This window comes from Alnus glutinosa, chromosome 14, assembly GCF_958979055.1.
Source record: "Alnus glutinosa chromosome 14, dhAlnGlut1.1, whole genome shotgun sequence".
Classification (NCBI taxonomy): domain Eukaryota; kingdom Viridiplantae; phylum Streptophyta; class Magnoliopsida; order Fagales; family Betulaceae; genus Alnus; species Alnus glutinosa.
The window spans coordinates 17,254,534-17,276,571 of record NC_084899.1 but is presented as its reverse complement, the minus strand read 5'-3'; the positions used below and the strand labels follow the sequence as shown (position 1 = coordinate 17,276,571).

General features: G+C 33.7%; 3 protein-coding genes across 4 annotated transcripts; all 3 read left to right on the top strand.

Moving 5' to 3' along the window:
* Window positions 1-309: 309 nt before the first annotated feature.
* On the top strand, window positions 310-7,897 carry LOC133857845 (WAT1-related protein At5g64700-like). Of its 2 annotated transcripts, none has more exons than XM_062293201.1 (7): window positions 310-563; window positions 750-812; window positions 1,182-1,298; window positions 4,305-4,560; window positions 6,459-6,617; window positions 6,773-6,924; window positions 7,399-7,897. In XM_062293201.1, exons 1-7 carry the CDS (start codon window positions 442-444, stop codon window positions 7,571-7,573), a joined length of 1,044 nt encoding a protein of 347 aa, XP_062149185.1. In that variant the 5' UTR covers window positions 310-441; the 3' UTR covers window positions 7,574-7,897. The 2 variants fall into 2 exon arrangements, with proteins under 2 accessions (XP_062149185.1, XP_062149184.1); XM_062293200.1 differs by having other exon boundaries at window positions 311-614.
* A 3,198-nt stretch (window positions 7,898-11,095) lies between these two features.
* LOC133856751 (agamous-like MADS-box protein AGL82) lies at window positions 11,096-11,974 on the top strand. Its single transcript, XM_062291797.1, has one exon. It carries the CDS (start codon window positions 11,096-11,098, stop codon window positions 11,972-11,974), a length of 879 nt encoding a protein of 292 aa, XP_062147781.1.
* Window positions 11,975-17,484: 5,510 nt separating this feature from the next.
* Window positions 17,485-18,152, top strand: LOC133857665 (cell wall / vacuolar inhibitor of fructosidase 2). Its single transcript, XM_062292959.1, has one exon. The coding sequence runs from the start codon at window positions 17,524-17,526 to the stop codon at window positions 18,058-18,060; it is 537 nt and encodes a 178-aa protein (XP_062148943.1). The 5' UTR covers window positions 17,485-17,523; the 3' UTR covers window positions 18,061-18,152.
* The last annotated feature ends 3,886 nt before the right edge of the window (window positions 18,153-22,038 follow it).

Here is a 22,038-nt window from a genome sequence, read left to right as displayed (position 1 = left end):
GAGAGTTTGAACCCACACGTGAGAGAGAATGTTAAAGTATTGATTAAATAATTAAATTTGTCTCTTGTTATTAATTTAAATTTTTAAGGACAAGTAGTAATTTAACATAAACATCAATGGATTGAAAAGAATGTCATTCTAGAGGATCCAATGCCTTCAAAAAAGAAAAAACCCACAATAAACATATTTTTTTGGAACTTCTGCATGACTTGTGAACAGATCAAGACACCACGAGCACTTTTTTGGTGGCCCCTTAATATTAAAGCAGATTGTTATATTCACCACACATGTCCCAATAGGAGAGCCAAGTTCTTTTCATCGAGCATTCTCCTAATTGTCCACTAGCGATGAACTCTTGTATATATATATATATATAAACCAGCTAGTTTTTCCCAAATCCTACATGAACAACAAGAATCTAGGATCTAGGGTTCGCCGACAATGGATGCAAAGAAGCCTTATTTAGCCGTGATTCTGATACAAGCAATATATGCGGGCATGTTCTTGCTGTCCAAGGCTGCATTCAATGGTGGTATGAACAGCTTCGTGTTTGTTTTCTATAGGCAAGCTGCGGGAACCATTTTCTTAGCTCCTATCGCTGTGTTCTTTGAATGGTAATATATATATATATATATATATATATAATAACAACAGTAATATTAATTATACTCCTTTTCTTCTTATTTAAACTTATTTGATAATCAAAATCACGGATAATTAACCTTTGGTGATTTTATTCTGGGCTTTAGGAAAAAGGCGGTTCCCTTATCATTTCTGACCTTCTGCAAGATTTTTCTTCTTTCTCTATTTGGGTATGCCCTATTTATTTTAAATTGCTTCCTTTTGCCTCTAAATGTTGCTCTTCATTTTTTTTGGAATGACCGGAAACCTCTCGAGGTAGGGCCACTCCATGTAAATACCCTAAGAGGTAAATCCGGGGCCATACTTCACACCCCTACATGAACCAAATTGAGTTGCAGGCTTCGTCCAAAAAGCTGGTTCCAAGAGACCAGTTTCAACTCAATGAGGGCTCTATATATATATATATATATATATATATATATATATATATATATATATATATATATATATATATTTTGTCGGATAAGTTAATTTGATTCAAATTTTGAAGAAAAGAATCCATGCGTGATCTTGCTAGTTTTTTGTTTTTCCCATTTCAGGATCACTTTAAGCTTGGATATCTACAGCATGGCAATTGTTTATACGTCAGCAACTTTGGCTGCTGCAACGACAAACTGCCTTCCTGTCACTACTTTCTTCTTGGCAGTATTACTCAGGTAGGGGTCCATTTCTATTTGTATGAACATCTATATAAATTTCCTTTTCTTTAGTTACGGAAATCCTATTTAACAGGAAAACTAAGAGAAAATATATACTAAAACATGAATTTGCAGAAAAATCTCACGAAAGTGTGAAAATATAAGGTAGGGAGTATGGACATGTGTTATAGTTTTAAGCATAAGGAATTAGTTTTTGTTTTGTTTTTTGAAAATGATTACAAGGGAGGATCCTTTTCACTCCTGATCCAAAAAGAAGAGAGAGTGGACGATCCTAAAACTGAAAGAGAAGTGGACTCTCCAACAAAAAACCCAACACGAAATAAGACAATGCAAAAATAAATACGGAGGGTAGGAAATGTGTCAAACAAGTTACTCGGTCATTTCAAGAGGCTGCACAAAACAGTTACAGAAGCAAAATGAGCAAACATTAAGGCGAGCGTATTTGAACCCTCACTTGGAAAGCCGTTTGTTGAATTAAATTATCATTTATTCCAAAATCTTAATTAAAAGAGTAGAAAATGATAAATTTAATGATTATTTAATTAATGTTTTAACACTTTCCTTCACGTGTGGGCCAGCCAACATGTGAACTATTTAATTGAAATGTGGGATAAATGATGGAGGTACGAACTCAAAACTAATAACTATAATACCAACTTAAATTACCACTTACCTCAATTTCAAAAACTTAATTAAGCTAGTAGGAAATGATAAATATAATAAATGAAATGATCCTTTAATACGGCCTTGAAACACGCAGCTACAAATTAAATTGAGCTTTGATTAGAAGAGTTTCCTTAAGGGGTAGCTTAATTGGCTGGTGATCACGCCTTATGAAGCGGAGGTCACTAGTTCGAATTCTCTCTCCTCTTTTGTGTGGACATGTCAAAAAAAAAAAAAAATATTAGAAGAGTTGTCATGTTGTTTATAAAAAATGTAAAATATCGTAATCTTAGTGATCAGCTTTGTATGGGTCCCCAATTATAAATAATATATAGGGATATTTTTATATTACTGTAAGTTATTAGTGAAATAGGATATATAGTACTTCAGCCCTAATTTGTGATCAAACTAGTTAAAAAGTTGCATTTTTGAATGTCTTTGTCAGGCACATGTTCATATATATAAACATATATTCGCCACAATGACGGTTTTGTTTGGTGGTATCATGTAGGGATGTAATTAGGAATGAGAGATAATTGGCCTGTTTTGGAAAGACAATATATGCGTTAAAATAAATAAAATTAAGAGTGCTTCAATTCTCCAGAATCTCCAATGGAAACATGACTTTAATTAACTTAATCACAACTAGCTAGCTAGCTAGGTAATGGTCTCTTTGACAAGTGAAAAAGGTGAGGTGGGGGGACATGGGGATCCCACCAATTTTCATACCAAATTAACCTTTTCCAATAATTAATTTTAATCCAAATTTAGTTCATTCCCATGGGAAAATAGCTAAAGCTTGATGATCAATGATGTCTTTTTCCCGAGTTAATTTGGTTGCATGCGTACATCTTTATCCAAGTTAAAGCAACTTTTTTGTTGTAAATTGTACTTCTTTTTAAAGATTATCCTCCATCTCTTTTCCCCCTCTTCTTCTGTCTATTCAAGCAATAGAAGTAGAAGAATATATATATATATACACACACACACAAGCATTTTAATTTGTTGTATTAATTAATAAATCCATCTTTTTGTGAATTGATGTTAGTATTGTAATTAGAAACATTTTCCGGCCGGGCAAGTATATGCAAGAAGACAGAATCAGCATCCAAAGCATGAGAATTGATCGAGATATATATATCCTTCTGTCTTTTAGCTGAAAGGAAAAGAAAATGAAGATGAAACATGTTCTTTTCATGGTGTTCAATCGATAAACTGCTTTTTTTCTTTTTATTGCTAGCGCTAGCTTCATGATAAGACTCCAGAATTGCATCATATATAGTAGATATTTAGTATGTCAATTAACCAAGGAATAATTACTCAAAAGCTTTAAAATCTTTGAGATTTTTCAAAAGGTTTTCTGTACTTCTTTTCATAGGGAAATGCAGGATGACCTCGATCGCCATGATTTCGTGTACTCATTTTGTTGTGAACCTTATAAATCTATTAAGGGCCTCACTTAGTTTTTGATTAGAGTGAGTTTTTGAATTTAGGGTTTGTGTGGTGATTTTGCTGTTGTGTATGTTGATTTTGGGTGAGTGAGGTGGCGGTGGTAGTGATTTCTAGTTGTGTTTTTAGAGCGTTTTCAGATTCCAACAAAACACAAAAATAAAAACCAATTTTTCTTGAAATATTTACAGCTGAAAGCATTAATATTTTACACAAATAATAACAGGGGCTAAAAAAGAAATATTATTGAGTTGCTAGGCTTGTATTCTTCTCTTTATGTACCTTAAAAAAAATTAACTCCACACGTACGTACCGTAGATATGCCAAAAGAGAGAATATCATATATTAATCCCGTGAATGTTTTGTTTATTTGGTGCCCATAGGTAAATCACTATTTATCTAAAAAAATTTAAGTTGATAGAAAATCATGAATTTAATTATTTAATTAATACTTTAATACTTCTCTTAATTACCATGTTAAATCATGATTTATCCTAAAAATTTAAATTGATATATATATATATATAAACAGAATTTTCAAGACATAGTTCGATGGTATATATAAACACCTAATATAATATTTACATATTACACATGAATCAGAATTGGGATAGGTGAGATACGAAAAATATAGTATGATCAGATTACAATCAATCCTAAAAAGTAAATATCGTATAAGAAATATAAATCTAATAATGAAAATCATATCACATATTCTAATTAATTAACAATATGGTTAGTTTCTTTAAGCTTATTATGTTGTTTGGTTGATTATGTAATGGGAGTTGATTTCAAATATGTAGATAAATCAATATATATAATTAACTTAGCTTGCAGAGTCCCTCTGGGCCGGGGTAAATTAGCGTAATTAAACAAAAAAATGTGTGATAGGATGGAGGTGTTCAAGTGGAAGACAACCGCCGGAGTTGCAAAGCTTACAGGCATACTAGTCTGCATGGCCGGAGCAGCGACCCTTGCCTTTTACAAGGGACCGCATTTGAAGCTCATCGGCGGCCATCATCACCTCTTGGGTCACCCTAAAATCGAAGGACACCATGCCCCTCTTCCTTCTAGCACAGCGTGGATAAAGGGTTGCTTCCTCTTCCTTCTTTCCAACATCTTCTGGGGCTTGTGGCTTGTTTTGCAGGTATACATCTAAATATCTTCTTCTTCTTTTTTTTCTTTCTTTCTTTCTTTTTTATTTTATTTATTTTTCCTTAGCTGTGGAAATGACAAAATCTATTAATGCTTTTTGTCATCGCCATTAATAATGTCGTACTAGCTAGCCTTTTTGGAATTTATATTAATTGGTATAAATATTGTTGAGTCTTATGTTTGATAGAGAATAATATCTTTATCCCTTTCGAAAAAGATCTGCCGATCTGGACATTAAAAAAACTGCTGTAAATTTTTTGACTGAAATTTTCTACCAATGATTTGTAGGAGTTTTTCTAAAGGCAACACGTATCATTTAACCGATTGAAAACGCTTGTGAGTAGGTGTCGTTGGTTCATATATACTTTGAACCCAGAAAACCCTAAGTTCCACCCTGCATATCATCATGTCCCAAAGAATCATAACGTACATGCTAGACGACTTTGGAGGTGTTCCAATTGTTTCCTCAAGTTTGTAGTGCCCTAGCCCCTAAATGATGTTGGATTTGGCGAAGTTGTTTATTTAAGAGTCTGTTTGGGTTTGCGATTTTAAAAAGTTCGATTTTAAAAATTAATTTTTAAAAACGCAGTTAAAAGTTTAGCAAAATCGCAGTTTGGCTTTTAAAATCGCAAATTAGCCTTTTAAAATATTACGTTTTCAAAAAAGCACCCCATTGCCTGCGATTTGAATAAGCACTTTTCTGCGTTTTCAAATCGCAATTTTTAAAAAAATCAGTTTTCAAATAGTTCATTTTCTGCGATTTGTTTTAAAATTGCATTTTTTCTTTACGAAATCGTAATCCTAAACGTACCCTAAATAAGTCTTCCACCTCAGCAACTTCAAAAATATACCCACGAATTTTGCTTAGATAGAAAGTACAAAGAAATTTTAAATTTTTTGGAAAAAAAAAAAAAATGATACTTTTTAGTGGGTATTTTATTTGAATAATAATAAAAAGTTATTGATATAATATAAAAAGTAAAAATATTTTTAAGTTGATTTTTTTAATAAATTGAGTTACTTGCCGAACCATGCCCAAAGCTTTGGCACCAACAACACCAATATCACTTCCAATGACAACAAAGCTTCAAGTTTTGTCACCAAGAATGAAAAGTCACAACCCAAAGTACCACCAAACAACCTCCAAGATCCCAACACAACCCTAAATCTTGCAACTTTAAGATTAAGAATCTCAACCCATCCAGGAACAATGGACAATCGAAAAAGAACCACAAAAAGGAATAAATAACTCACTACCTTAAGGAAATTAACCCAAGAAATACCACCAAAATATACAGATACGTAAGGGACATGCTTAATTACGGCACAAAATTGTCACAGTTTTACTTCTGGCAGCTTAGATACCTTGTGTTGATCCTGGTAGCCTATAAAATTTTAACGTGTAAATGTAAGTTATATGCTGATCAACCACCTTAATCTCTGTATCTTTCTCTCTTTCTTTTACCTTTTTAGACTATGATTAGTTTATATATGGTATCTGATCAGAGCTATAGGCCGGCTAACGTCAGTTTCGATTCAGCATGTGAATTTAATTTTATTTTCTTCTGGTGTTGTTCTGTCTCTGATTTTCAGATTGTATGAGAGAACAAAACAAAACAATGCATTTGCCTACTGTGATTTTTATTCGGTGGTTTCTCTTTGTTGCCAATCCAAACGGAGCACGGTGCCTCCGATTATTTACCACTTCTTCTGCAAATTGGATGGCATAAATATATTTGTATATATATCTGTATATATACACAGATGCAAGCTTATTTTTATATATGATAAATTAAACGAAAAGAAAGTAAAAGAGGGGGCAAATATACATGTGTGTTCATGTATTAACATATACTCTAATTTTGGATTTACCCATATTCTTGGATGCAGGCAACTGTCATGAAAAGCTACCCTCCAAAGCTTCTCTTCGTAACTCTTCAGTGCTTTCTGAGCACCATTCAGTCATTTGCCATTGCCATTGCTTTTGAAAGAGACCCTCATCAATGGAAGCTGGGTTGGAATGTCAGACTCGTAGCCGTAGCTTATTGTGTAACTCTCTTCGATCTATTTCTTTGCTCTATTATTTCCATATTTATTCACCTTTCAAATATATATATATATATATACTTCCTTTCGCAGATAAACTTAATTATGAGCTTTCATTTATATTTAAAGACGAATAAACTGTTTGCAATCTCTGGCAGGGAATCATTGTGACTGGCGTTACATACTACTTGCAAGCATGTGTTCTTGAGAAGAAGGGACCAGTTTTTCTTGCCATGTCTACACCTTTGGCTTTCATCATGACAATGTTCTCTTCGGCAATTCTCTTAGGCGAGATCATTACCTTGGGGAGGTAATCTATTCTTTGCCTAAACCAAATCCTTGCCACTTTCTAGGGGTGAAAATGCAGGCGGTTATTATCCGGCCACCCGCGTCCAATATCTGCATATATATGCAAATGCGATTAGCAAAAATTATTATCTGCATATGCGAATGCGGATAGGCAGATAATAACCACAATAACTGAGCGGATGCGGATAACTAAAATTGGTAACCGCATTATGCGAATGCGGATATTGCTAATAACTATGTTTACATCCGCATTTTCACCCTTACTATCACAATTATCTTACAATGCATGTTGAAGATATAATTGTTCCAACCAATCCTTGATCAATCTTTGTCAAAAAAAATAAAATAAAAACAAAATTCAACGATTAGTTGGAACTAACCATGCCAATATTGTAAAATAATTGTGGGATAAAAATATATTATATATATAACATTCCTCTCATTCCTTACGTTTTCACTCTTGTTCTATATTTAGCCTCGTAGGTGGGCTCTTGCTGGTTGGAGGGCTATACAGTGTTTTGTGGGGGAAGAGTAGAGAGCATAAAGCGAATGATGTGGGTAATTTAACAGCTGCAAAAGTTGACAGCGAATGCTCAGAACTGAAAGAAGTTGTGCCTGCTAAAGCTCCGCCACTACCCTTAGTTGTGTAACGTTAAACTCGTGTCATAAATCCAAGCTCCCTCATGCACGTTAACAGAGATCGGAGTTCTCCACGATTCACGAGGAACGAGGATGCCCTACTTGATAAATGATTATTGTATAATTTTTTACATAATTTTTGTTCAATCTTGTCTGCCTAATAGTTGAACAAATTAAAGGTTGTGTTAAGAGTTATATATACGTAAAACAATCATTTCTCTGCCTCACCTTAGGAGTGCAAAGCTCCATGGCAGAAAGTGCAAAAGTTCATCTCCTTTTTAGGCTTTAACTAATTACTGAATCTCAATAAAATGAGGTTTTTTTTTTTTTTTTAAGGTTTTTGGGTAAAGATGGTTTCTGTATATGTATTATACGAAGGCATACGTTATTATGGATTGATTCCCACTTAATAGGTGCCTTGGCCTAATTATTGGGGTTAGCATTCCTCATGTATACTATTTGTTAGGAAGTGGGCCGGCAGGCCCACACAGCCCATAAAGCTTGCATACAAAGGCTCGAAACCCAACAATTGGCTTGGTCTTATTTTACCCGCGTAGTAGGAGATTTTCTCCTTTACGAGTGAAGTGGGCTCCAAGACTAATAACCGTACACGTTCAAGCTCACTATTCAAGATACACTCCTGATTTATGGGATACTGTATACTTAAGCCTAGACAGGCTAGACTTATCATGGTGATGCTCACACGCAAAGGCTAAACGTGACATGAAGGCTGTTACATAATAACTAGTACAAAAGGTAAGTTCAAACAAGGTAAATTAAAGAACTTTTGGTTCTCAAGTTCAAAACTCTTATTTAAAGCACTTATATTTCCTCTTTCAAACACTACTAGCTTAAGCATAATTTGGTTAAGTATTAGGAAAATATTGTTCTAACACTTATAGCTTATCTTTTCTTTTATTGAAAGAAACCATTTTTCTTTTGTCCTTTCTCGCTAAGTAAATTAAAAGAAAAGCAAATGGGTAGTGATAGTCATGCGATATAAAAGTTGTTCATATCCATACTACTTTTGTTCAAATCAACTACCCACAAATTTATGGTTCATATCTATGTATGCACTACAAGAATTTGCTTCGTTAGTGTTTAGATTATCAGCGCGGACATCAAAGTTGTTGCTAATTGTCGCTGCAAAAAGAAAAGAAAAATTTAATATTAGTATGGACTATTTTAGTGATGCTAATAACTTGGCGGGATATATTTGTTGTTCACAGGCTGCATTGAATCTATTAGCATCGAAAAGTCGATGCTAATAAGAACCTATTAGCAACAATTAGCATTTAGTGGCGGCACTCAAATGTCGCCACTGATAAGGGGCAATAGCGACGACAATTGGGGTCGCCGCAATTGAACCTACACAATAAAAAATGAATTAACTAATTACTAAGAACCTATGAGCGGCTGGGGTCGCCCCTATTGTCGTGGATAGTGTTGGTCATGCGATATGACAATTGTTCATAACCATATAACTTTTGTTCAAATCAATCATACATTCACAAATTTAATGGTTGATTTACAAAAAAGAAGACATCAGATATTACAAATATTTTTCAAAAATAGTATTAGTATTTTTTTAAAAAAAGAAACTTCAAAACTCCTATGTACTACCTCTCTCTTGGGGGCCAGTCACCCAAATGAAGCCGTGTTTCAAGACTCAATATCTATAGTAGCATGGGTATTGAGTCGGGGATTAGTTTGGTGGATCCTGATTGGGCCTTTGCACTTGGTGACAACCACTTCATGTGAAGCAGCCCAAAGTATTGTTTGGCTATATAGGTAAAATTAAAAAACCCTGATAAATTTTTTTTTTTTTAAAAAAAAAAAATTCTAAATTATATTGCAAATTTGCAGTTGCCCTAATTTTCACTAGCCTCCTAGTTTCATCCAGATTGATAGCTAGCAAATACGTACGTACGGTCTACCTCTATTAGGAACAATTGAGAGCTAGGATGGTTGGAACTTGGAAGTAGCTAGAAAATTTATCTCCAAGGAGAGATGACACAAACGAGATTTTGCCAATAAATGGAGGGTTGAATTTGGAAGGAATAATATGTCCAATTAGTTAGCCCAATAAATTAAATATACTTTCCCTTTACGTACTCAGTATTCTTAAGGAAAGTAATAAATTTTTTTTTTTTTTTTTTTAAAAAAAAAAAAAAGAAGAGAAAATCACAGTCACCCATCTTTTAATTTATTTACCTTCTCTAAATTTTCATTAATGGCGCCGTCACAATCCCTCTTCTCTAAGGAGAGGGCTATGACCTTCCTTCAATCTTCCTTGATGGCAACTAATTAATCCCTCTTCTATAAAAGCTATGAAAAAACCCTAGAGTTCTTCAAGGCATTCTTACGAAGCCATTAAAGCTAGTAAGGTAATTAATCGATCACCGTTTTTATTATATTTTTCCTTTTATATGGTAAATATTTTGTTTCTTCGATCACTGTGTTTGCGTTTGATATATATTGTGTTTTTTCCATACAACTCTCTCTCCCTCAATTTGTTTTCCTTTTTGGAGGAAATTAAGAGGAAACAAACCTTGGAATTTCATCATATATACATTGGCTTTTTGAAATCTATTTATTAGTGATCGATGAACACAGGTAAACCCCAGAAATCCCTTTCGCAGATTCATCATCATGAAGCATTTGTTTCGAATGGGATGTTACAATTAATTGATTATATATAGTCAGTTTTTTGCGTTTCATTAATTTAATTTTCTATTGATTAAATATTGCGTATGAGTATCACGAATCAGCACTTTCAATTCATGCATGTTTTATATATATATAAACTTAACTGCATGTATTACCTTCTCTAATGTTTGAGCACTTTTGTAATAGCCTTAAAATCTAAAAAGTTGCAATGTCGGGTCATTGTTATGTTTTAAAACTTTGCAATGTAATCCCTCTATTAAGATTTTTTCTTAAACCATTATAGTTGTTAAAGTCAACCACATAAAAATTTTCTTGATGTTTTCACAATAGACTCTTATTTATAAGAGGGTTTGGATAAATATGTATGGTAATCAATCAATGTGATTTGATTACCATCAAATCTATTACAAATAAATCAATCAAATCAATCAGATTTGATTGATTAAAATTACAATATATTTCTCAAACCAAATCTCTCAATAGATAGAGAGTATATTCTCCAACAATAGAATATGTCAAAAATTTCAAAATACTAACCGGTCATAATACTGCTTTCTTTTTCTTATTAATTTTTAATTATGGGTTTTTTTGTATATATTTTTATTAACTTTACATGAGAATAAGCAACATTTTATCGTAAATTCTAAGAGTACAGGGATGGCATTGCAAAGTTTTAAAACATGAAAATTCGACTTACAACTTTAATTTTGAACTACGGTTGCAAAAGTACCGAAACATGTATTTTCCAGGTTTCCGCCTTATTTATTTTTCTTTTTCTTGAATTTCTTATGGGTAGCTTACAATTTATTTTTCTGATTCTAGAATTTGCTTCCGGAGAAAATTCCAGTTTGTCAACTAAAAAGATGGTGCGGGGAAAATTCGACATGAAACTCATTAGCGATGAGAAGACTCGTATGATAACCTACCATAAGAGAAAGAAAGGTTTGAAAAAGAAGGTTTACGAGCTATCCACTCTTTGTGACGTCGACACTTGCATGATCATGTACGGGCCGGAACAGAAGAACCATCCTAGAGATTTTGCGACATGGCCGGAAAGTCGAGAGAAACTCAGGCGGATAATCAACCGTTTCAAGGTTAAAGGGGCACATCCGAAAGGAAGCCGCGGAATATCAGGCTACTTCATTGACCGGAAGAACAACATTGACAAGGAGATCTCAAGAAACCGCCTGAAAAGCTACGAAGCCATTTATCGGCCGTGGGATGAACGGTTCGATGATTTCTCCGATGCCCAGATGAGGACAGCTCTTATGTTATTGGATGCTAAGCTTGATGCGGCGCAAAGGAAACTCGATGATTGTATGGTGATCATGAAGGATGCATCATCAGGAATAATGGGTACTGATCAGGCGATGATGCTTCAGAAGAATATGAAAGTAGAGGCGATTAATTACCCGCAGCCTATATCTTGTGTGAAGCCACTGGATTACTCTTTGCCGCCGTCGGATTTTAATCCGATAAAGATGAATGATGATCAAGATTATTGTGCTAACTTTGGTGGCATGCATAGCAGTGATATGGTCCAGTCTACTCCACTGAACGGCCCAGTCTATTATGATCCAACGCTCAACAACCCTATGGTGGTGCCTCCAATGTACGACTATGATCCCACTATGCAGATGATGATGCCCAATCTGCAGTACAATTACCCCATGATGCAAACTGTTTCGAATTATCCAATGTATGGTATTGAGTTTAAGATGAACAACATGATACAAAGGTAGTAGCTTTGGTTTTAGTTTTATCTTAGATTTTAACTTTTGTTTTAGTTTTACAACTCGGATCGATACGCATGATTAATGAATTATTTTCATTGGTTAGACTTTTGATTTATTGTTTGCATTAGATTATGTCAGATTTATTCCGGTTTTTTTTTGTCAATTTGTTTTGACATAAAGTATTTGCCGTCGAAAGTGGCTATTTTGCGATGTTTGTTTACAACTTTGAAAATGGTTTAATAAATATTGTTTGGTGTTTAGTTCAAATGGAAAATCGATCGTCAATTATTTCTTATATTTTCAAATAAGCTAAGGAATTGCAAGGAAGAGAGAGTAGGAGTTGCGGAGAAAGAAAGTGTTAGAGAGTTGAAGAAAGCAAGTGTTCGGGCAGTCCGAGACCTGTTTGGGCAGGTAGGCCCCAAAAAGAGTCCTCTTACAATTGCTTGCCCAATGTAAAAAAGCGACAAAAAAATGACTTACACAGATGAAAAGCATATTGTAAGTTGCGCTAAACACTTTAAAATAGACTAGACTAATATTGAGTTATTTCTTGAAGAATATTGAGTTTCACATGCAAATCGATATTTATATATGAAAAACTTTGCCTATGACTTTTGATCTTTCATCACTTTTGAAATAAGGTACCAAAACTTTAAAACGTGTCAATTTAATGTATATATCTTTTAACTTTTTCAATCTCAACCCTCTGTTAAAAATTTATGTTAAGTTCTATCAAAATTTCTAAAATATATACTCATGTGTTTTGTTTTAAAAAAAAATTATAAAAAAAAAATAAAAAATAAAAAATTCAGCCATAAGTATTTTTGCAAATTCCGTTAAATTCTGACTAACACATAAATCCTTACAATTTTTTTTCTGTTCTTTTTTTCTTGTAAAAAAAATGGATGTTTTCAGAATTTTGACAGTATTTAACTGAAAATTCTAACGGATAGTTGAAATTGAAAAAAATTGAAAGATGATTAAATTAACACGTTTTAAAGTTTGAATATCTTATTTCAAAAGTGATGAAAGAACAAAAATTATACATGAAGTTATTTCTATTTATATATTGCTCTTGTCATTTAGGGTAATGATCGAAGATAGTTGAAATCCCACTAATTCCATCGGTAATTAACCACTTGAACCTGAGACCTTCACGTTAGGAAATGGTAGGAAAATACTAAGTAATACTTAATAAACTAACTGGAAAGGAAATCTACATTTGCATCTCTCTTTCTTTCTCTACCAAAAAAAAAAAAATGGTTTAGTATCACCTAAATAAAACGGCGCTAAAAAAATAGCATGGTTACCAAAAAAAATTGAAATTCGTGTCATTTAAACAGTAAACGTCACTAAATTTAACGCCTTTAATTTACTGTTCAAACAACACTAAATTTTTTTTTTTTTTTCTACCGTTTATTGTTCCCCCCTCCCTTTTTTTTTTTCTTTCTTTTTTTTTCTTTTCTTTTCTTTTCTTTTCTTTTCTTTTTTTTTTTTTTTTTTTTTTCGTTCTATCCTCCTCCCTTCTTTTTACATTTCCTCCTCCTTTTTTTTTTTTTTTCTTCTATCCCCCTCTTACGTACTAGCTGCATACTTTTTTTTTTTTTCTTCCTTTTTTATCTTTCTCAGTATCCCCCCCCCCCCCTCCCCCTTCTTTTTCTTTCTTCTTCCTTTCTCTTCTTCTCCATCGATTTTTTTTTAATTAATTATTCACATTAATTAACATCGTTTGTAAAGTGAAACGACACTAAACGATTAGTGTTGTTTCACGGGTCAAATGATAATAATCATTTAGTGTCGCTTGAATAATAAAATGACTCTAACTGTTTAGTGTCGTTTGAACATAAATGACTCTAATTAGTATCATTTGAACAGTAAAACAATTAAAATCTAAAGTCTCAGCCCAATGTTTAGCAACGCTTCAAAAGTGACATTATTCAAACGACACTAAATGGATGGTATTGTTTTTTTGCCCAAAAATGAAACTATTCATGCAACACAACAATATTTTTTTTGTAGTGTTAGAGAGAGAAATTCTCAACCAACAAGTTTGATGGGGTCTCTCTTCCACCTTGTGCAGCTGCTCTTGGGTAGGATGGATCTCGTCACTCCTCCCTCTCTCCTCTTTTCTTTCCTCTTCGTCTTTTTTTTTCCTCACTTTTCGTCCCCCTCCAAAAATTGTAGCACCAACACCTCCTCCCCCCTCTGCCGCACTGTGCCTCCGTGTCTGGCAACCGCTCTCTACCTCCACACAGCTCCCTTGAGGTGGCTTGCACTCGAGATAGATCTAGAGCTCAGATCGTGATTTTTCCAAGCTAGCTGATTTGTCCTCCTCCGTTAGTCTTGCCCACTGGCATGCCTTATCGATGTTTTTCTTGGCAATATTTTGTTGTTTTTTTTTTGTTCTTTGTATTATACTATTATTTTTCATTATCTACTGTTTTGTATTTTTGGTTTTGTGTGATTTTGTCCCCTTCCACCTTTATGGTTTTTTCTTGTTGCGGAGACTAGTGCATCCAGCGTTTAGTCACTCAACCTCTTCGTTGGCTCCTATTTGGAATGCCAATGCCTCTCTCGCAACAGCTTCCTTCTAATGGTTGTTGCTATTTCCAAGCGAGAATTCGGGAAGGGTTGAGAGACCTTTCGAGGTTCGTACCCCATGCCCTTTTTACTTCAGTAATCACTTTCAACAACGTACCCCTTCAAAAAGGGTAGATCATTTTTTTTTTTTTTTTTTTTTTTTTGCCTATTTTTTACTATTTGGTTATATTTTTGCGCTATATTTTTGCTTTGGGCTTGTTTTTGGGGAGCCCTCCCCTTTTTTAATGTTTTAATTCCTTGTAACCCTCAATTTGCTTAAGAAGAAAAAAACTAATTTGAAAAACGTACCTGGTTTCATAGAATAAAAATCTCATGCATGTGCGTGCATGGGTTAAGTTTGAACTAATTGGCCTCACTTCCCCTCCTGCAAAAACCACCTATTGGCACCTGCTCAGTAAACAAGAGTTGCAGAAATTGTTCTCAATTCCACAGTTCTATCATCACCATCCCCATACAAGCCATTACACAGACATATATAATAGCTTCATGTTGCTATATTTTTGCCTCCTTCAAATCTTCATCACATAAACATATACATTCATAGATTTTGACAATGGAGTATTATGTTAATTTCTTTCTGACCGGCCTAGCCTAAAGCTCGACACTTTCTTAGGATCATCCCTACGCACAAATCTTATCAGACTAAATATTTAAAAAAACTAAAAACAAAAATATTTGTTGAAAAAATTGTTCTATAATCAAATAAAAACATTTGGGAAGCAGTGAAATCCAGACAGGTATAGAATTTAAAACCTCACTAGCTAGACTTGTGAAATCAGGGTGTAATTATTACATAACTTTTCTTTAAATATAGGATTAAAGACTTTTTTGGTGCATGTAGTTTGGAACTTTATTTTTTGGTACCTTAATTTCAATTCACATCATAGATGGTACTTAAATTTTGAAAAAAGACGGATATAATATCTCCGTCTATTTTTTCGTCCAAAATTTAACGGTTTGCCACGTGTCTACTCTCAGGTGTAGACACGTGGCACAATGTACCAAAAAAAAAAAAAAAAAAAGAAGAAAAGAGAGAAAATAAAAATCTTTAAAAATTAGGAAAAAATTAAAAAAAAAAAAACTTCAAAAAAGATACCAAAAATAAATACATGATATATATACATGCACCCAATACAATCTAACATATTCTGTACGTTCCCAATCAGCCACACATATGCTCATGGAAATAGCTGAACTCTTGTGCAATTAATTCACACAAATGCTAATGCAAACAGCCACTCTTGTGACCTTTATAATTAATTAATTATCCATTTCTTTCTTCAAACTGATTTTATGCAACTCACTACTAAGAAATAGTTCGAATCACTGCTACCCATTATTTCTAATTGTCGATCGCCATGCACCCAAAATTCCTACTTTTAAAAAATTCAAATTTCTTTCAACTCCAATCCTTTCCACTTCTTATTCTATCCACACTATTGACCTTTATAGCTTTATTCACTCGATCAATATTTTAACAAGCCCAACCAACAACAATGACTAGAAGGCCCTGGCAAAAGTTAACAGAAAAAAATTGAAAGAAAACATAATTTATTGGAATGGATGGAGTAAAATAATCATTATTAAGAGAAAGCAACAATATGACTTGTAAATAATTCTGATCGATTTGCAATGAAACAGGATCTAAATGAAATTGTTCTGCGTTTTAGGCTCTTGAATTAGCAATAGGATCTTCTCTCAGCAGTGAAGTACGCTGCTACAGCGTATACACAATATCTTAGGATCTCGTTTGGTTCGCGGAATAGATTCTTAGAATAGAATGACCAGAATAGTCATTACTCTGTTTGGTAGGGGTCTATTCTATGAAATAGTTATTCCAATTGGAATAACTATTGTCTTACGAAGAGGAATACATATTCCTTTAAAAAATTAGAGAAATAGCTATTACTAAAGGAATAAACTACATTTTCTAGAAGAAGAAAAAAACCACTCATTTTCTCTTTTTTTTTTTTTTTTTTTTTCCAAAATAAAAAAGAAAAAGAAAAAAACAAATCTACGTTTATATTGTGGCTGGCCGGAATGGAGCCAGAGGTGGTTGCACCACTCCCAGGAGGCCTCGTGGTGGATTCCCGAGGTGGTGCGACCTCCCCCGAAGCATTTGGGGGTGGCTGCAGCCACCCCCTAGTCACTCGAGTGTGGCCTGACCACCTCAATGGGTGGTCGGCCACCCGCCAGTTTTCAAATTTTTTTTTTTTTAAAGGAAATAATGTTGTGGTTTTTAGTAATTTTAATTTAATTTCAATTAAAGTATATGTGTTGTCACCAAACTAAGGAATAAGAATAGCTATTCCATTGCACTCTCTTTTATTCTCATTATTAACTATTATTTTTTCTAATGAAATGCCTATTCCGCAAATCAAACTATACCTAAGTATAAATGCTTTACTGCGCTCAAAAAAATTAGAAACAGAGAGAGCATCATTTTCATTAATATTTGCTGTAACAAGTTGTTCCACACAATGAAAAAGACTTATTTTAATTTTCACACTGTTAGTGATGTGGATGTGTTTTTCTCCATTTAGTGCACATATAACAAAAGTGCACACAAAACGTCACTCCACAAGATAACTGTCAAGGCTGGCATTGATGGGCGCCGCCTGCCATTCGTTTGCACAGATGTGCAGAAAAAGGAAATGAATTACCACTGATTATTCGTGGTTCAAAATACTCTGTAGACTGTACACATTGTCCAGATATAGTGGGCTTCTTGGTAGCAAAACAAAGCATTTCAGAGCTCAAAGCTAAAGGACATTGGATTAAGGATCTTGTCGTTGGTTGTAACCCGTGATCCAGTTTTGGCTGCTGCCTAAGTGCCAAGTAAAGCCTCACATCAACAAAGTAAATGCAGCAGTAAAAAACTCTTTTGTTTAGTTAAATAAAGGCCATGACAACCAAAGTCAAAAAGCAGAGCAATTTCATCATCGTTCCCTCAAATGGGTTCTGCCAATATTTTCTTGCTCTCTCTTCTCTCCCTTGCATTTTCCCACTATCTTTGTGTTGCTGGAGACGCCAATCTGATCCTAAACACATGCAAAAGCACCAAATATTACGACCTTTGCCTGTCGTGTCTCAAATCCGATCCAACCAGCCTGAATGCTGATACCAAGGGGTTGGCAGTCATCATGGTCGGGATCGGAACTGCCAATGCCACTGCAACTTCCTCGTACTTGTCTTCTCAGTTGCTTGGCACTGCCAACGACACGATCAAGAAGAAGGCCCTCAAGGAGTGCTCTGACAAGTATGCCTACGCTGCCGACGCTCTCCAAGCTTCTGTCGAGGATTTGGGCGCCGACTCCTATGACTATGCTTACATGCATATTACTGCGGCTGCAGATTATCCAAATGCTTGCCACAATGCCTTCAAACGGTATCCGGGATTGGCTTATCCGCCGGAGCTTGCACGTAGAGAGGATGGTTTGAAGCATATTTGTTATGTTGTTCTGGGAATTATAGATCATCTCGGTTGGTGATTGCCTTCCTTACATAATAATGCAAGTGTCATCTACTTCCTGTTTAATTTTCTGTATGTATATATATGTCAATGATCGATTTCCAATGTTTATGATGCTTTTTGCATTAATTAAGCCTGCAACTAGATTTATAAAACTGACCAGGCTGGAGCTGGATGATGGGTCTAGGTGCTACCCCAAAGTAGATCAGGATTGTGATTAATCTCCACTACTAAAAGTCTAAAAGCCCAGAAAATAAAAAAGTTAAAAAAAAAAAAAAAAAAAAAAAAAATCCCACTACTAAAAGTGTTTTTGTCCTTTTATGGATATTATCATTCTATTATAAATTGCCATGGTTATAATTAGATACAGGCCCTAATCATAAATTTTAATGGGGTAAAAAGAAAGAAGGGGGTGGGGGGGGAATATTGATCGTTTACTTCATAAAAAAATATTTATTAATAAAAAAAATAAATTGGTTATATTATATTTTATATATATATATATATATATATATATATATATATATATATATATATATATATATATATATATATATATATATACTAGTTTTGCCCTGGACGTTATATATGGTGGTGACGAGTATATTAAACGATAGCATGCATATATGTCAAATTTACGAACCCCGGATCGTATAATATTTGCAAATAACATATCTCTATGACTTGTTTAATGGTGTGAATCAACTAATAACAAACATATGAAAAGATATATGGCTACTTTAAGAGAGTTCTGATGAGCTCCAAAACACATGCAGGAAAATCTATTGTAGAAAATAATAATCTAACCTAGCTAGCTTCTTTATTTCAATATATGGATAACTGTCGTAGAAAGATAACTACGAAATTTATATATTTTGTAATTTAAAATTTACAGTTCTTAGAATATTCTTGGGTTGCTTTTTAAATTTTATTATCCATGTAGAAAATCGCATAGTATAATCACAAATATGGTTTAATTGAAGCTAATAACCAATTTGATAATTTCCAAAAAATAATAAAATTATAGGCCTTGTATAGTTGTATTCCAAGTATCCAACGTAGAATTGGAAACCGACATTAATTTGAACTTCCAGTTCATATTGGACAGTGATTATTATTATTCTCTATATATAATATCTTGTCACTATATTTGTCTCTGGGGCCGGCGACGAGAACCTTACCCACAAAAATAATAGGTAGCGGCCATGGAAGAACGCCGTGGTCGAGGGAGGCCACCGAAGAGTACGTACAAAAACGTGGACAACAAGAAAGGCTTCAGCTTTCTTGCTTGTGCTTTTCCCCGGAAACCGAGGACGAAAACCAAGAAAGAAAGAGGGCGTCTTGGTTTGCGATCGAGTACTGCTTGTCAATTGGGGAAGAAGGTGAATTATAGTGAGAGTGGAAGAGACAAGGACTTGAGTCCTACTTCGTTCGATCACGTAGATTATTCTACGGATATTGGGATTGGGGATTTTGTTATTCCAGGACCGATTCCAGACTTTGATGCCCTATTCATGGATGAAACCCTTTTTGTGAATCTTTTCCGAAATATACCAGATTTTGAGTTTTGAAATTGCTTATATTTCCATATGATGTGAGATCGATATGGAGTAATTTTCATGTAAAAACAAAAAAAACAAAAAAGTAATTTTCATGTATAAAAACAAAAAATTGGCAATTGTGATCATCAGATTGTAGTATCTTGAAAGAGAAGATTAGCACAAGAATCGGCAAGCATGGGGTATAAGATTTGAGGATTATCTTTATGATAATATCTTATTGTTTTGTTGCAAGTTTTAAGGGATTTTTTTTTTCCTCCAAATATTTTGCTTTTCGATTTTGCTTTGAAGTATCAATAAAATTTCAAAATTTTAGAATTAGTTTACTTTTCAATTCTTAAATTTTATTATTGTCATAAACTCTCAAAACAATCTTAATTTTGCCCGACATCACCAAATCAACTATGCGGCATGCTGTCTTGGTTTTCATTGTTAGTGTATACTACAATTACATAAAATCTCGTTTTTCTAAAGCATGATTGACGCCTAACAACACAAACATGATTTTGTAGGCTAACGGCGCTTTTGGGTATGGGATTTTTTGAAAAAATTGAGAATACCGAGACAATGTGTTTTTTGAAATTATGTTTGTATGGTTTAAAAACCCGAGAAAAAATTAGATAAAATTTAAGTAAAATTTAATATTTAAAAAATAACAAATCACCCAAACCTGCCATAATGATTTTAGTGATTTCCAAAACATGTAAAATTTGAGTCCTAGGACTCCACGTTAATTTCCAATACTAAAATTTGAATGGAAATCGTTTTTCCTTTATGATAAGGATTGAATATGTACCTCCTATACAATATAAAGTTAGTTTATGTGATTTATTTGATTTGTAATTTTCTTTCTGCAGTATCAAAATATTCTAAGAAATTTTTGGGATATGCACAAATAACAAATTACTCTTTGCAGTCAAATTGCATCAAAAAAACTTAACGAATTCCATTAATATGCTACGTAAGAGCCAATAAAATCACTCGTAAGCTTCCTTGTCAATTTAAAAACACTAGAATATCTTTGTCAAAGATTTCCACCTTGCTTTAAAAAAATTCAACTTTGTAATTAAATCTTTGTGCAACAAGAGCTTAATTTTCACTTTCAAAAGCATTACACATACAAAAATATTTTCAGCCGTCAGTAAAGAACGTACGGCGTGGTTGGGGGAGGCCACTAAAGAGATCATACAAGCCAACAATTACTTGGTAAAAAAAAAAAAAAAATCAATTTTTTATTTGAGAAAATTTGACTTCATTTATAATCATGAAAATAGAGCATGTTACTCTAATAAAACAATGTTACAAATACAATTGAGAATGTCTTCCATCCAAACTTCATACAAGACTGGTTTAACTGCTGGTTTAGCCATATGCATTATAATTTGCTTCTCTTCTAATGTAGCCAATCTGTCATATTTGCATCATATTCAACACCCTACGTGTGTCCTCCACTAACCACCTGTATCTACTCTAATTCTGTCCCGTGGAGTTCAAAGCATTCACTACTTGGAGCGCATTTAGTTTAGATGTTGAGATGCGTGATATTTTATCCTAGATCCGAAGGCTATTGTGTAATATCCCGAAATAATAAAATAAGACAAATACAATCATTCGCACTTTATAAAACCAACACTCATGATTTTAATTATCATTAAAAGAAATTCAATAAAGTGCTATAAACTAAATTCCCCAAACCTAACATTGGCATTCAAAACCGAAAACCGAATGTTCGATATTCCCTTGGAACGTTTGAGGCTAACCCTAGAAGAACGTTCAATATTTCCTTAGAATGCTCGAGGTTAACCCTAGGCGAACGTTTAACCTATACCTCGAACGTTCGATTATTGTGTGAGAAGTGTTTTAACTTTTTAACCACCTCAGTCATTCTTATCAATTCCCTATGCCTATAAATAGTACACTACACCCTTTAGCTTATGTCCCTCATTTTTGCATTCCAACAACCCCAACTTTGAGAGAGAAAGATTCTAGAGAGAGAGAAAGCAATAATATTGATGTAGTTCCATCATTGATAACCTCAAACCCGTTTTTCATGTTATGTAATACCCAAAAATAAAAAATAAAAAAATAAAAAAAATAACAAGTAACTACCATTATAAATCTCATTTTTATAAAAATATACTTGTATTGCTAATTTACTCAACTAGTACCTTAAAATAATTATTTTTTCTAAAAAAATCAAAACAAATAAATAATTTTAACCCCTGATTGAATGCTCGAAACATCTCTGGAACGTTCGAGATGGACCCTTACCCGAACGTTCGAAGCATCTCTGGAACATTCAAAGTGGACCCTTGAGTACTGTTCAAAAAAAACCCTAGGATCGTTGGACCAATAGTACATCGAACATTCGACCATACCTGAAAAGCAATTTTAACCTATTATCCACATCATTTAGCCTTATCTTCTTATAGATGATT